The sequence below is a fragment of the Athene noctua genome, chromosome 33 (genome assembly GCF_965140245.1).
Source record: "Athene noctua chromosome 33, bAthNoc1.hap1.1, whole genome shotgun sequence".
Lineage (NCBI taxonomy): Eukaryota > Metazoa > Chordata > Aves > Strigiformes > Strigidae > Athene > Athene noctua.
The window spans coordinates 1,665,595-1,679,046 of record NC_134069.1 but is presented as its reverse complement, the minus strand read 5'-3'; the positions used below and the strand labels follow the sequence as shown (position 1 = coordinate 1,679,046).

At 63.8% G+C, this 13,452-nt stretch overlaps 1 protein-coding gene across 1 annotated transcript in view; it reads left to right on the top strand.

The window, feature by feature from the left end:
* LOC141972472 (scavenger receptor cysteine-rich type 1 protein M130-like) overlaps nucleotides 1-13,215 on the top strand; it is a 68,319-nt gene extending 55,104 nt beyond the window's left edge. The window contains exons 5-18 of the mRNA XM_074930339.1: nucleotides 3,901-4,215; nucleotides 5,212-5,270; nucleotides 5,658-5,961; nucleotides 6,190-6,504; nucleotides 7,083-7,409; nucleotides 7,494-7,808; nucleotides 8,164-8,478; nucleotides 8,951-9,013; nucleotides 9,091-9,405; nucleotides 9,824-9,859; nucleotides 10,141-10,278; nucleotides 10,996-11,091; nucleotides 11,585-11,737; nucleotides 13,079-13,215. Of these exons, the coding sequence (XP_074786440.1) occupies nucleotides 3,901-4,215; nucleotides 5,212-5,270; nucleotides 5,658-5,961; nucleotides 6,190-6,504; nucleotides 7,083-7,409; nucleotides 7,494-7,808; nucleotides 8,164-8,478; nucleotides 8,951-9,013; nucleotides 9,091-9,405; nucleotides 9,824-9,859; nucleotides 10,141-10,278; nucleotides 10,996-11,091; nucleotides 11,585-11,737; nucleotides 13,079-13,215 (2,888 nt within the window). The remainder of the gene's footprint in view (nucleotides 1-3,900; nucleotides 4,216-5,211; nucleotides 5,271-5,657; nucleotides 5,962-6,189; nucleotides 6,505-7,082; nucleotides 7,410-7,493; nucleotides 7,809-8,163; nucleotides 8,479-8,950; nucleotides 9,014-9,090; nucleotides 9,406-9,823; nucleotides 9,860-10,140; nucleotides 10,279-10,995; nucleotides 11,092-11,584; nucleotides 11,738-13,078) is intronic.
* The last annotated feature ends 237 nt before the right edge of the window (nucleotides 13,216-13,452 follow it).

The window sequence follows — 13,452 nt, the reverse complement described above, 5'->3', positions numbered from 1 at the left end:
ACCCCTACCTCACCAGGCTGCAGAAGTCCGGACATGTCTGGGCTGGGGGGGACCACAAGAAGGTGGGGGGACACAGACAAGCTGGAAGATGCCCCAGGGCGATGGCCCCTCCCAGGACACCACTAAGGGGCCCTCAGCACCATTCCTGGCACAGCCAGAGAAGAGCCTGATGCTGCCAGCTGGACTGGAAGGCCCCAGCAGCCCAGCCCTGCCGGACGGCCAGGCAGCGTAGACTGGGGCAGACTCTGAGCTCTTCTTGGTGCTGCAAGGCACAGGCAACACTGTCTGCGAACATGGGAAACCCGGACAAAATGCCAACTCCAGAAGAATATGTGCATGGGGACAGTAGTGAAAGGACCCAGAGGGGATCCCAGAAAAGACCATGTGAGCCAGAGGAACTCGCCAGTTAGCCCAGGAACCACAGACTGGATTTGGAGGTGCCAAAGAGAGGGGTAGGGTGCTGGAGGGGAACTCCCTTTCCCCATGGCTGGGGGGGTCTCACAGCTGCCTCTAGGAGCACTGTGGGGTGCAGGCTGGTGCTACAGAAATGTCCTTGTCCTTCGGTTGGTAACCGGACTGAATGGCCCGAATAGCTCTGGCTGACTGAGTGAGGGGAGGAGTCAGGCGTGTGCTGGGACTGGTCCAGGTCCCTCTGAGCCACACCAGCCAAAGCCAGTCTGCTCTGTGTGTGTGTGTCATGTCAAGGGATGGGGAAGGGGGTGCTGGGTGTAAATGTGCTGAATACGGTAGGGCTTGTGAGATTGCTGGTGCCTGAGCAGCTGATAGGCCAAGCGCATGCACATGACTTGTGTCAGAGCTTGCGAGGTCACTTGTGCCTGCTTCCCTTGTAGGCGAGCAGATCACAAGCGGAGGGATGCGTGGTGGTCAGGTCAGAGGTGTCTGAGGAGCTGATAGGCAAGAGGGAGACAAATGCCTTGGGACTGTGCTTGTGATGTCCCTGCTGGCTGAACAGCTGACTGGCCGGGACCAGGTGCACGGCCTCGACAGGGGCATGTGAGGTCACTGGAGGCCGAGTACCTCACCAGTGAGAACATGGCGATGGGTGTACCTGTACTCGTGAGGTCACTGGTGCCTGAGTGGCTGACAGGGCAGGAGCAGGCAGCTGGCATTGTACTGGTTTTGGCTGGGATAGAACTAACTTGTATTTAATGAAAGAGTGCGTGAGGACTGTTGGGCTGAGCTGCTGCCTGGGGTCACACCACGACAAATACATGTAGGGTGTTTTGAGGTCACTGTTGCCTGAGCAGCTGACAGGGCAGGAGCAGGCCCACGGCTGTGTCTGTGCTGATGAGGTCACTCACGCCTGAGCAGCTCCTCGGCCTGGAGTAGGCCCACGGCATGTGTAGGTGCTCATCATGTCCCCGCTGCCTGAGCAGCTGACAGGGCAGGGGCAGAGCCAGAGTTTGTGTCGGCGGGTTTGAGGTCATTGGTGTCTGAACGGCCGATAGGCCAGGAGCAGGCCAAGAGCAGGGGCGGATGCTGTGACATCGCCGGGGGCTGAGTAGCAGATAGGCCAGGAGCAGCCCCTGGCTGTGTGTGAGCTTGTGATGTCGCTGGTGCCTGAGCAGCTGACAGGCCAGGATCTGGCCCATCGCTTGTGTGGGTGCTTCCGATGTCACCAAAGGATCTTTAGAGCGTGCCCAGATGTGGCTTTTTGGAAGAACCATGGCCAGCAGAAGTCCCTACGCCGCACACGCGTGTGACAGCGTGACGCACGCGCACCCAGCAGTGGCGGCAGGAGGGTGTGAGGTCACTGTCAGTGTGACTCCTGGGCACACAGTGGTGGCCACAGGAGGGTGTGAGGTCCCGTCACCGATGCCCCCCGTGGCCGTGGGGCTGAGCGCAGAGCGGCCGTGTGCCTCAGAGGGGCGTCGCAGGGGCAGGAGCTGCCCGGCCCCGTGTCTGCGAGGCCGAAGGAGCAGCCCCTGCAGCCCTGGCTGGAGCTGTCCCCGTGGGGTGGCTCGGGGGCACCGCAGGGATGTGCCTGGGCTCGGCGCCAGGAGGAAACCACAGACTTCCTGCCCGGGCTCTGCGGGGGGAGCGCAGGGAGCGCGGCGAGCTCACGTGGGCTGTGGTTTGTGCACCTGCAGGCTGCGGCTCCCGAGCCACCCGTGGGGAATAACGGCCCCTCGGTGACATGCCGAGAGTCAGGGATATGTCTGAGCTGTGTGTCTGCTGCCGGGACAGGGACAGGGCCCAGCTCCAGCTCCAGCTCACTGGCAGGGCCCTTCCCTGGGGCTCTGCAGGGAGGGGCGGGTGAGCCAGCGCTCCGGGGATGGGCTCTGGCCTGGGCTAAGGCCCTTTCCCAGCTGCTGCTCCCAGCACAGAGGGGTCTGAAGCAGGGGCAGGGGCTGGTTCCTTCCCGTCCTGACACAGCCCCCGGGGCAGTCCCAGCCCTGCGGTTCCCATGGCAGGGGCATGGCTGGACACGCGCACCTTGGGCTCCTGGATGTGCCCAGTGTAGGAGATGCTCAGCGCTCCTGGTCCACACAGCAGGCTTCAAGGCATGAAAAACCCATTTCCCCCACTACAACTGACCCTGTCCTGTGACGCCCCACCGCCACCGTGACGTGACACCTGCAGTGGAGCCATCCCTCATATATGGTCATGAATGGCACTGGAGAAGTTCATTGGAGGGCTGGGCTGTGTCGGAGGGGAGATCGCTCCCGATAATGTCTAAAAAGGGGCTGCTGCTGTGATTGGCTCCTCCTGTAGCTGGGCTGGCAGTGCAGAGAGATATTGCCCTCCCGTCGTCATTGTCCCCACGAGTCCCCAGGAGCTGTGGCAGGGAGCGTGGCGCAGCAGGGACGTGCGGGCGGGGCAGGAGGCTCAGGATGGGCAGAGAGGGACTCCTGTCCCCTCAGGTGCTGTGGCTGCTCCTCTGGGTACAGCTGTGCAGGGGTAAGTGCCATCTCCCTTGTCCCACAGCCCAGGGCCAGCGGGTACCAGCGTGGTCATCGGGATCTGTCGGGGAATGGGGACTCTTTGCAGGCGCTACTGAGATGAGGGGCGAATGTGCTCAGTCCCTGGGCCCTGTGCCCACCTGGGTGGGAGAGAGCATCATCTCCTTCTCCAGGCTTCTGCTGCTTAGGGCAGCCTGTGCCTGCCTGGATTCACAGACACCCTGTCCTGGGGTTCCTTTTGGGACCCCCTGTTCCCTGTCACTGAGCCTCTGGAGCCGGTGGTGGCCTAGTGGGTGATGGCAGCCCCCAGAGATCCCCCAGGGCACAGCCAATCTCTCGGGTGCCCCGAAGGGTTTGTGTGCTGCTCCCTGCCCCCTTGTTCCAGGGGAGCCCTGACCCCACAGGGACAGTTTGTACCCCACTGAGAGAAGGGGACTGGGGCATCTACCATAGAGGGACATCCTGCCGGGGGGGCCCGGCCCAGTGCAGGGACTGGGCTGACACCGGGGGTGAGGAGGGGATGTGGGTGCAGGGACCTTCCGGATCCTCTCAGTGGGAACAGGGAAAGCCCTGGGCATGGCGGTGGGTTTGGATGGTGCTGGGGCAGGCAGTTTGCATGGGAAGCTGCAGGCCTGGGCACATGGGGCTGTTCAGGGGGTGCTGGGGAGGAGCAGGGGCCCAGTGCAGGGCTGGGCACTGTGCGGGTGGCCATGGGCAGGAGGGAGGTACCCACTGGGCTGTGAAAAGATGCCTTGTGTGGTGGGATGGCAAATGACCCATCAGGGCTGGAGCTGTCACCCCCAGCCTTGCACAGCCCATGAGGAGAGAAGGGACCCCTGCAGTGCCCTGGGGACAGCCTGGGGGTGAGTGGGCTCCCACCCTGGTACCTCTGACACTACCCGGGCTGGGGCTTCCCTCAGACCCGCAGTGCTGGGCCTTGGTGCCCTCCTGACCCATCTCATGTCGGTGTTTGCAGGAGCTGTGGAGGTGAGGCTGGCGGATGGCGGCAGTCGCTGTGCTGGGAGAGTGGAGGTGAAACACCAGGGCCAGTGGGGGACCGTGTGTGGTTACTCTTGGGACATGAATGATGCAGCAGTGGTTTGTAAGCAGCTGGGCTGTGGGTCTGCTGTTGGAGCTCCTCAGTACGGACACTTTATGCCAGGAACTGGCCCCATTTGGATGGGTGATGTTGGCTGTAAAGGCACCGAATCTGCCCTGTCTGACTGCACACACGTTGGATGGAGTGAACATGACTGTGATCATCGTTTTGATGCTGGAGTGATGTGCTCAGGTAAGGAGACAAGGTATTCCCCACCTCTGGTGCTGGGAGGGTGGAAGGGATCTGTCTCTGTCCTCAGAGAGACCAAGCGGGTGCTGGAGCACAGCACAGTGTGGCCGGTCACGCTGCCAAGCTTGGACTGTCATTGCTGATGTCCCCAGCCCCTGGGGAAAGCCCGGAGGGAGCCTACCCCAGGGTGACCTGACCCTGCCACAGGGCCTCAGCCCCTTCAGTCACTGTCTTGGGCTGCAGATGAACCTTCCATCCCTGCCCCAGTGTGTCCACTGTTGACCACTGCTCTGCACCCATTCTGCCAGTTCCCAGCCAGCAATGCTGAGGGTCCCTGTGCTGGAGAAACCTGGGGGGAACTTTCACAGACACCAGACCTTGGAGGAACAGCATGAGACGGCTGGTCCCCTGGGTCACCCCCCTCCCAGGCACGAGTACCTCGACTGAACCAAAAGGCTTTTCAGAGAGCATGGGCGCTGGCCCTGGGCAGAGGAGCGGGCCGGCACACAGCCCTGCGCCTCCTGTCCCCGGGGCTCGCCTGGGGGATGCGGCACTGTGAGGCCTCGGAGCTTGGCAGCTGCTTGGCTCTGGCTGCTCCCTACTGCATCACCGCGTGCCCAGGCTGGCACGAGGACATCCCTGGGGCCGTGACAGCCCTGCAGGGACAGGGCCCCATGCAGGCAGTGCTGCCCTGCTGCCCAACCCCTCCTGCCTGCCCACAGCTCCCCACACTGCCCCATGAAACAGGGGCTTGGGCAACACTCGCTGACTCTCACCTCTGCCTGCCGTGACCCTCTGAGCCAGTGTGAGCCCAGGGGCGTGTGCCGCTGCCCTGCCCCTCTGCCTGGCTGTCGTGTTGGGACCTGTGCTCTCTGGCAGAGTCCTGTGTCCCTGGCTGACGACACCCCCTCAGAGCAGCCATTGGAGGGGGCTGCACAGGCACCAGACATGGTAACAGCTGCACCATTTCTGTGCTCTCTGAAATCCCCCTGCTAACAGGAACGTCCCAAAGTCCCAGAATACCCCTGGGAGCTGGTTCGATTTACGGCTGCATCAAGGTGAATGTCCCACCTGGTCCCATACACTGCAGGGACTGAGCAGGCTGCCGCAGTCATTATCATCTGGGTCACTTCTCCTGGACCCCAACTGCGCACACCTCTGCGGTGCTGGGGGACCATGCCAGGCAGCACAGGGCACCTTGTGCAGCCGCAGTTTGTCTGAATAGTGCTGCTGTTGAGACAGACACAGCCCCCTGAGTGCTGTGATGGAGCAGTGGAGGGGTGCAAGGGGGCCGGGATGTGTTTGTGTCACCAACACTCCCCCAGCAGCTTCCTCTGGGCTGTGCAATGGGAGAATTGGTCACGGCTTGCTTGGAGGGGATGTGGGCATGTAACTGCCAGAGGGCTCTGGGAACTCCCAGCTCTTTTGGGTTTTTTCCAGGATTTGTCCGTCTGGTGGAGGGGAAGAGCCGCTGCTCAGGCCGTGTGCAGATCCGTGACGGGGACCAGTGGAAAACTGTCTGTGATTCCCACTTTGGTGCCAAAGCTGCGGACGTGCTCTGCAGGGAGCTGCAGTGCGGCGCAGCCCTGCCTGTCCCTGGAGGAAGTCCCTTTGGAGAAGGGGCGGGTTCCGCCTGGGATGGAGAGCTGCAGTGTGTGGGGAATGAATCCCTCCTGGCCTCCTGCCCCAGGGGGTCCCGCGGGGACCAGCCCTGCAGCCCCGCAAACAGCGCTGCTGTCAGCTGCACACGTAAGGGCTCAGGGAGGGTGTTGAACGCTGGGGCTGTGCCGGGGGTTGGGCACCAGAGCAAGGACCGCGCTGGGCCGGGTGTGAGGACAGGAGGGGTGGGTGGGGTTGTCTGCAGCAGGAAAATAGTGCAGAAGGAGCACAAGGGCATGTTGTCCCTCTGGCCTCTCCGGCAGCTGCTGAGGGTCCCAGAGCACCCATCCACCCTCTCTCCTCCTCCTCTGTCCCCAGAGTACACAGGGTTCCGGCTGGTGAACGGCAGCGCAGTGTGTGCGGGGAGGGTGGAGGTGCAGGTGCTGGGGACCTGGGGGACCCTCTGTGCCTCCCGCTGGGATCTCTCGGACGCCCACGTTCTCTGTCGTCAACTCAACTGCGGGTTTGCTGAGTCCATTCCTGGGGGAGAGCATTTTGGGAGAGAGACTGGCCCTGTCTGGAGAGACTCGTTCCACTGTGACGGGACTGAAGCCCACCTGCAGCAGTGCCCAGTGACCGCCCTGGGGGCCTCACCGTGCTCCCGAGGGAACACTGCTGCTGTCATTTGCTCAAGTGAGTGCCAGGAGAATGCTGCATTCACTCCGTTTGTCATCTGTGTGCATCACGGCCACCCAGAGCAGGGCTCCCGTGGCCATACCAGGCTGACCTTCTCCGCGGAGAAGCCCTGGCTTCCCCAGGAGCCATCTGGAGGGCTTTCCCTGCTCAGAGTGAGCGCTCCGCTTTGGGAGAGCTGAGGCCTGAAGGGAGGCAGGCATCTGCCCCCAGGGCAGGGGCTGAGGCCCCAGTGCCACACCGCCAGGCCTGGGCTCCTCTGTTCTCGTACTGTGCAAGGAGCCCGGGACAGGGCCGCAGGGCTCTGCCCCATCCCTCTGGCTGCAGACACCCACATCCCATCCCGCAGAGAGCCCTGCAGAGCCTCGTCCCAGCACCCAGCAGGAGCTGCCTGGGTGCCCCCAGCAGCAGCAGACCTGGCTGTGAGGTGCAGGGAGGGCCCAGGCTTTGCCCTCGCTTCTCCTCAGCACAGGCTCCATCTTGTCCCGTTTGGTGGGGAAATCCCCCCTCGCCCCGCTCCCTGAAGGGTGCCACGCTCCCGGTGCCGCCCTTGGCCGTGGCATCTCTGCTCTCCCCAGGCTCGGCCGGCTTTGGATCCCTGCGGCTGGTGGGCGGAGGGAGCCGGTGCGACGGACGCGTGGAGATCTTCCAGGACGGGGCGTGGGGCAGAGTCCTGGATGACCAGTGGGACGTGCAGGAGGCCAGCGTGGTGTGCCGGCAGCTGCGGTGTGGGGAGGCCGGGACAGCCTACAGCCCCCCAAAGGCTGAGCGAGGGACGGGCCCCGTGGGGCTGCGAGGGGTCCGGTGCGCAGGGCACGAGGCCAGCCTGAGCCTCTGCAACACCTCCCTGCCTGAGAGCGCGCTGGCGGCAGGGGTCGCGGAGGACGTGGGAGTCGTTTGCGGGGGTGAGTGTCACTGCGCAGGCCCCCGGGTGACGTCTGTGCGGGCAGGCAGTCCCTGGCAGCAACCGGGGTTTGTACCCGCTGCAGGGAGCCGGTGGCTGCGGCTGGCGAACGGGGCCGGGCGCTGCGCGGGGAGAGTGGAGATCTACTACCAGGGCGTCTGGGGGACGGTCTGCGACGATGGCTGGGACCTGTCTGATGCCGCCGTCGTCTGCCACCAGCTGGGCTGCGGAGGGGCAGTGGAGGCAGCCGGCTCCGCTCGCTTCGGGGAAGGCTCCGGGCAGATCTGGCTGGCTGCTGTGAACTGCTCCGGGGCCGAAGCTGCTCTCTGGGACTGCCCGGCTGGGCCCTGGGGGCAGCACGACTGCGGGCACAAAGAGGATGCGGGAGTCATCTGCTCAGGTCTGTGCCGGGAGCGGTGGTGGGAGCCTGGTTCCTGGGGAGGCCAGGACGCGGGGAGAGCCGGGCATGGCTGAGGCTGTCCCTGGCTGCCTCTGAGCTCCTGCCCGAGCCCATCCTGTGGGCACCCGTGCCTGGGCACCCTCAGTCCCACTGGGGGTCCTGGGGAGCTCATTCCCTCCCGAGGGTTCTCGGGAGGGGCAGGGGTGTGTGTCCATCAGGGACTTCTCTCTGGCCCTGGGTGCAAAGGGGACGTGTTGGCCCTGCCCCTGCCTGGCTGAGGGCCTGGGGGTGCAGAGGTGTCCTGGCTCCCACACCCCAGGGCAGCCTGTTCCCCTCTGGGGCCTTTTCCTCCCAGAGTTCATGGCCCTGAGGCTGGAGAACAGCGACGGCTGCTCTGGGCTCCTGCAAGTTTTCTACAACGGGACATGGGGGAGCGTTTGCTCCAACTCGATGACTCCCGACACGGTGACGCTGGTGTGCAAGGAGCTGGGCTGTGGCGATGGAGGAACCCTGGAAAGACGCCAGCCGCCTTACAGGGAGTCTGGCCCTGCCTGGCTGGATCGTGTGCAGTGTGGGGAGAGCACCGGCTCCTTCTGGCAGTGTCCCTCCACTCCCTGGGACCCACAGTCGTGCCAAGACCCGCGAGAGGAGACCAACATCACCTGCAACGGTAACTCTGATCCTCCCGGGTACTCCCGTCAGCCCAGCTCCTGCTCCCCACTGGCCACGGCCAGGCACAGAGAAAGAGCTGGGAGGGGCTTTTCCTTTCCGTGTCAGACCCTTCTGCTGCCAGTGGCACAAACACGGCCACAGCCACACCCGTCCAGCAGCAGTTGCCACCCAGGCTGCCGGCAGCGCCTGGGGGAGGCAGAGGCATCTCCAGGTGAGGTCTCAGAAGAGGCCAGACAGGTTTCAGAAGAGCCTCCCCTCCATAGACAAGCTACTGCTGCGCTGCGAACCAGGGAGCTCTTGGGGCTGAGCACTCGGGGTCCCCCCACGGTCCCGTGCGTGTCCCCTGGACGACCGCAGCTCAGTTCTGCCATGACCGAGATGGTACAGGGAGGCCCGAGCAGAGCTCAGCCCCGCTCTCGTCTGCATGGTCCCCCAAACCAGCCCCCTCACCGCAGTGTTTCCTTCTTCAGGGGGACGCCCAGAAATGCCCCTGGCCCCGTTGGCCCCGTGCCCCAACTCCTCGAGCTGCACCGGTAAGGAGTTGCCCCTCTGTGTCTGGCAGGGCTCTGCCTGCTGCCCTGGTGCCATGGGAGGTCTCTGCCTTCTGCAGGCAGGGAGAAGATTCGTGCCGTGGGCGGTGAGGACGGGTGCTCGGGCAGAGTGGAGGTCTGGCACCGTGGCTCCTGGGGGACGGTGTGTGACGACTCCTGGGACATGCGGGATGCCGAGGTGGCGTGCAGGCAGCTGGGCTGTGGCCCTGCGGAGTCTGCCCTGCGTGAGGCTGCCTTTGGGATGGGGACGGGCCCCATCTGGCTGGAGCGGGTGGAGTGCCGGGGGACGGAGCCGTCCCTGCAGGACTGCTGTGCCCGGCCTGGGGACGGCGGTGCTTGCCGGCATAAGGAAGATGCTGCCGTGCGCTGCTCAGGTGAGTGGCAGGGCTGGGACCCCTTGGTCGGGCACTGGCAGGGAGCTGGGGAAGACCTTTAGTCCATGAGGTCCTGACATGGCCCCGACCTCCCAAGAGCAAGAATGTTCCTGCAGAGTGCAGGAGGCTGGTGCCAGGCAGGGAGCAGCCTCGGTTGAACTGGATGTGCTCTGGCCACTGCCCATGGGGCCCTGCAGCCCCAGGGCTATCCCCTGGGCTGCCTGTGCCATCCTGCCTGCCTCCCCGAGCAGGGGCGCTGGGCCCTGGCCTGGCCTCCCTTTTGGGCACTACAGGAGGGGCAATGTGGGTTGGATGTGTCAGGGCCACCTACAGACACCCCCATGGTGTGCTGGGAGGAGGCTCCCCGCTCTCCGCACACCCACTGTCTCAGCCCCGCTCTCCTTTTCCTCCTCTGCAGCGACACCCAGGATGGCAACATCCCCTCCCCAAGCAGGTAAGTTGCCTTTCCCCTCAGGCTGGGTAACCCCGGGGCCAGGCTGTGACTCACAGATGGATGGAAGGGGCTCCTTGCTGGGCTGTGAAACTCTCTGGAGGAGGCACTGGGGTGATGGGAGGGTGAGAGGGAGAGTTTTCATTTTGTCAGCAGGGTGGAAGCTTCCCCACACTCACTCCTGGAGCCCCCCAGCTAATCCTGCCTTGTGTGATGGGGTCAGGACTGGTTCTGCGTCCACCTCTCCCACGTCTTGTACTTCTCCCATGTTCTCTCCCCTGCAGTTGCCACCCGAGGCCGTCAGAGCAGCAGCGGGAGTGTCTCAGTGCCCGTCATCATCTGCATCATCCTGGGGGCCCTTCTCTGCCTGCTCCTGGCCCTCCTGGCTGGGCAAGTGCTGAGCGCCAGGGCTGGGCGCAGAGGTGGGTCCTTCCCCAGAGGTCCCAGGGGGAGATACCTCCTGGAAGGGCTGTGGGGCGCTGTGGGGCGTGTCAGCGAGGGGCATAAGCAGAGTGGGGGATGAGACTGTGTGCTGCCACCTTCTCATGTCCTGCCCCACTGAGTGCCTGTCCGTGGCCACCAGCTGCAAGGGCTGGAGAGAGCCCAGAGGTGGGGGGAGCTAGCGATGGGGCGAGGAGAGAAGTGGCAGAGCGGGGACGGCCAAGGCTGGCAGTGCTCTAGGTACTGCTGGAGGGGGCTCTGGGGCAAGGGAGGTGCGAGGAGGAGTGCGGGGCAGCAGGGCCCATCACCACGGTGTCAGGCCCAAGCCTGTCCCTCTGCCCAGGCCTGCCCACCCCCAGGACAGGGCCCCACTATGGACCCGTGGGGCAGACAGGGGCAAGCTCCGGGTGCAGAGGACATGTGGGAGCTGCTCCAGGGTGAGGTAAGGGGGACATGACCCAGGGCCAGAGGGACACGAGCGCTGTCTTCAAAGGGATGGTGCGAGGGCGACGCAGCCCCAGAGGATCTCCACAGCGATGTTGCCCTCACGGGGGATGTGGCAGCCGTGCCTGGGCAGCACCGTGGGGCTGTGCTGTCAGAGCAGTCCTGGGCTGGCCCAAGGCACTGGTTTGGGGGAGCACAGTGAGATCCCACTGCCCCTCTGCCTGTCCCTGTGCCAGCCCTGCTTCTGTCCCCAGGCTCCAGGAGAGCTCAGGAGCCCTTCCTCGAGGCCGTGTATGAGGAGATTGGCTACAGCCCAGCTTTGGAGAAGCAGGCCACGTTTGGTCACTCAGGTGGGTGTGGGTCCTCCCTGGAGGCACATCTGCAGGACCCTTTCTGCTGGCCCCAACCCAGAGCTGATCCCCTGAAGCCCCCCAGTCCATGGTCCCTCTGGTGCTTGGTCCGTGGGGTCTGTGGGGAGAGCATCCAGGTCCTGGGCCCAAGAGAGAAGCTTTCTCCCAGTCAGATCAGACTGTCCCAGCCGGACAGCCCCTCTCTTTCTGCCCCTGCACCCCATGTGGCACCTGAGGAGTGAGGGCAGGGGCTGGCCTGGGGCAGCTCTGTAGCAACTTTGAGTCAGGGTTTGGCAGGAAGGGGTTGATCTCCCTGCAGAGATGTGATGGACAGAGGAGTCGCTGAGTGTCACCATTGGGGATGGGGAGGACATGGGCATCTCCTGTGGTGCTGCCAAGCCCAGTGTCTCAGTCCTGGGTCCCTGCGCATCCTCCCACCCTCTGCTCTGCAGGACGTCTCTTCTCTCTGTCACCAGCTCCCCTCTCCTTTCAGATGTCCTTGTCCTGCCCAGAGATCACCCAGCAGATGGCTACGATGACGCCCGAGAGGTTTCTGATCTGGGGGAGGATGCTGTGCCTGGGCAGGGAGAGTGGGAAATGCCCAGGATGCCGGAGGAGGGAGCAGGCCCCAGGGATGCACCCAGAGGTGAGAGGGAAAGACAGCGCTGGCTGTTCCTAGGGTGCCATCCCTGCTGCCCCCCATGTCACTACTGTACTGAGGCCCAAACCTCCTGGGAAGGCAGAACCTGCCTGGGAGTTTTCCTTGAAAGGCCTGGAGGTGGGAGAAGGAGCTGAATGTGGTGAGGAGCAGGGAGGGTGGTGGGGTACAGACGCCAAGGGTGAACTGAAACGTCCAGCTTTGCTGCTTGCAGGGGTCACCCCCCGCTCCCGGAGAAGTGCCGAGGTCCCTGGAGCTGAAGGAGACACCTCGTCCCTGTCCCCGGGGAGCATGGGCTATGATGATGCTGAAGAGGTGTCTGTGGCACATCCCCATGAGGACCCAACGCCTGTGACACTGTGGCTTGGTGCACAACAGTCCCTGAGCCCCCGGCCAGGAGAGCCCATCCCTGCCCTGCAGCTGGGTGCAGGCGGGAGGGAGGAGAGGTCTGTGCAGCTGGGAGAGCCGTGAGCACCAGGGAACCGACTCCCTTGGCCCACGGGCAGCAGAAATCAGCGGGTGTTTCCTCTGGTTTTATTCCCATTTTTATGCTGGGCCTCCTTATTTGTTCTCATTAAAAGTCTGTGGGGGCTTTGACCCAGGGCTGTCCTTGCCTGCCAGGTGTCAGGGCATTTCCTGAGGCTGGTCGGGGGAGCGGAGAACAAAGACTCAGTGGTAGGGAAGGGCCGTGTCTCAGGACAGAGGTTTGTGGTCCCTGGGGAATACTCTTAGTGACAGAAATATTTCCATCCCGCTGGCCACAGGCAGTTCCTAGTCAAAATGTCTCTCTGATCGTTCCCGTGATGTACCCCGGTGGGAGCACCCGTCTCCTCACCCGCGGGTTCCGGCTGCTCTTTCCCCCAGGCCCTGACTCAGCCACAGGGATCCCGCAGTGCAGAGGCCGTGACAGAGCTGCCATGTCAGGGGAAGCCCTGGGCTCTGGCTCATAGAAGTGAGCCTAAGGTGACCACAGGGCCCGGAGCGCCCCAGCCTGACCAGGGGAGATGGTAACATGCAGATAGTTCCCTTGGTGCTCAGGGCAGGCCCCAGCATAGAGTGCAGAGCCACTTTCTGTTCACACGGGGCTGGGACTCTGGCCGGATTCCCTGTGGGGAGCAGCCGCAGCTCTGCAGCCCTGCAGACAGCAGGATCTGGCCCTGGAGCAGAAGCGGGGAGGAGGCAGATGTTGGGAACATCCTCTGCTATTGCAGTGTTGGCCCATTCCCTGCTGGGAGCTCCTCCACCCCTGGGGTGACCCTGGGGGGAGCCGGGGGGAGCTGAGGTTCACACACCCCTCTGCCCCACACCCGGAAGCCTTCTTGCTGGCAGCCCCCATGGGAGACCAGAGTTCCCAGGGCAAGACCCCCACGGTGACGGGTGACATACATGGGCGTGGCAAACACAGCCTCCAGCCCCTGACAAACTCCCGCTGGGATAAGCTCCAGCCCCGCATCTCAGAGGAATAAGGTCTGAAAGTGAAGTAAAGAAGAAGAGGGGAGTGTTATCTTCTGGACACAGGATGGTGGGCGCCTCTGGGCAGTATGGCCTCAAGGTGCCCCAAGCGGGGACTGGGGAGAAGAGCCCAGTGCCTGTCCCGTGCCACCTCCCCGCCAGCTCTGCCCTCCCACAGGTATAATATTTCTGCCTTACTCTGGCAGCTGGTAGAGGTTTGGCTCTTCATTCCAGGCCTGGGTACGCTGGAG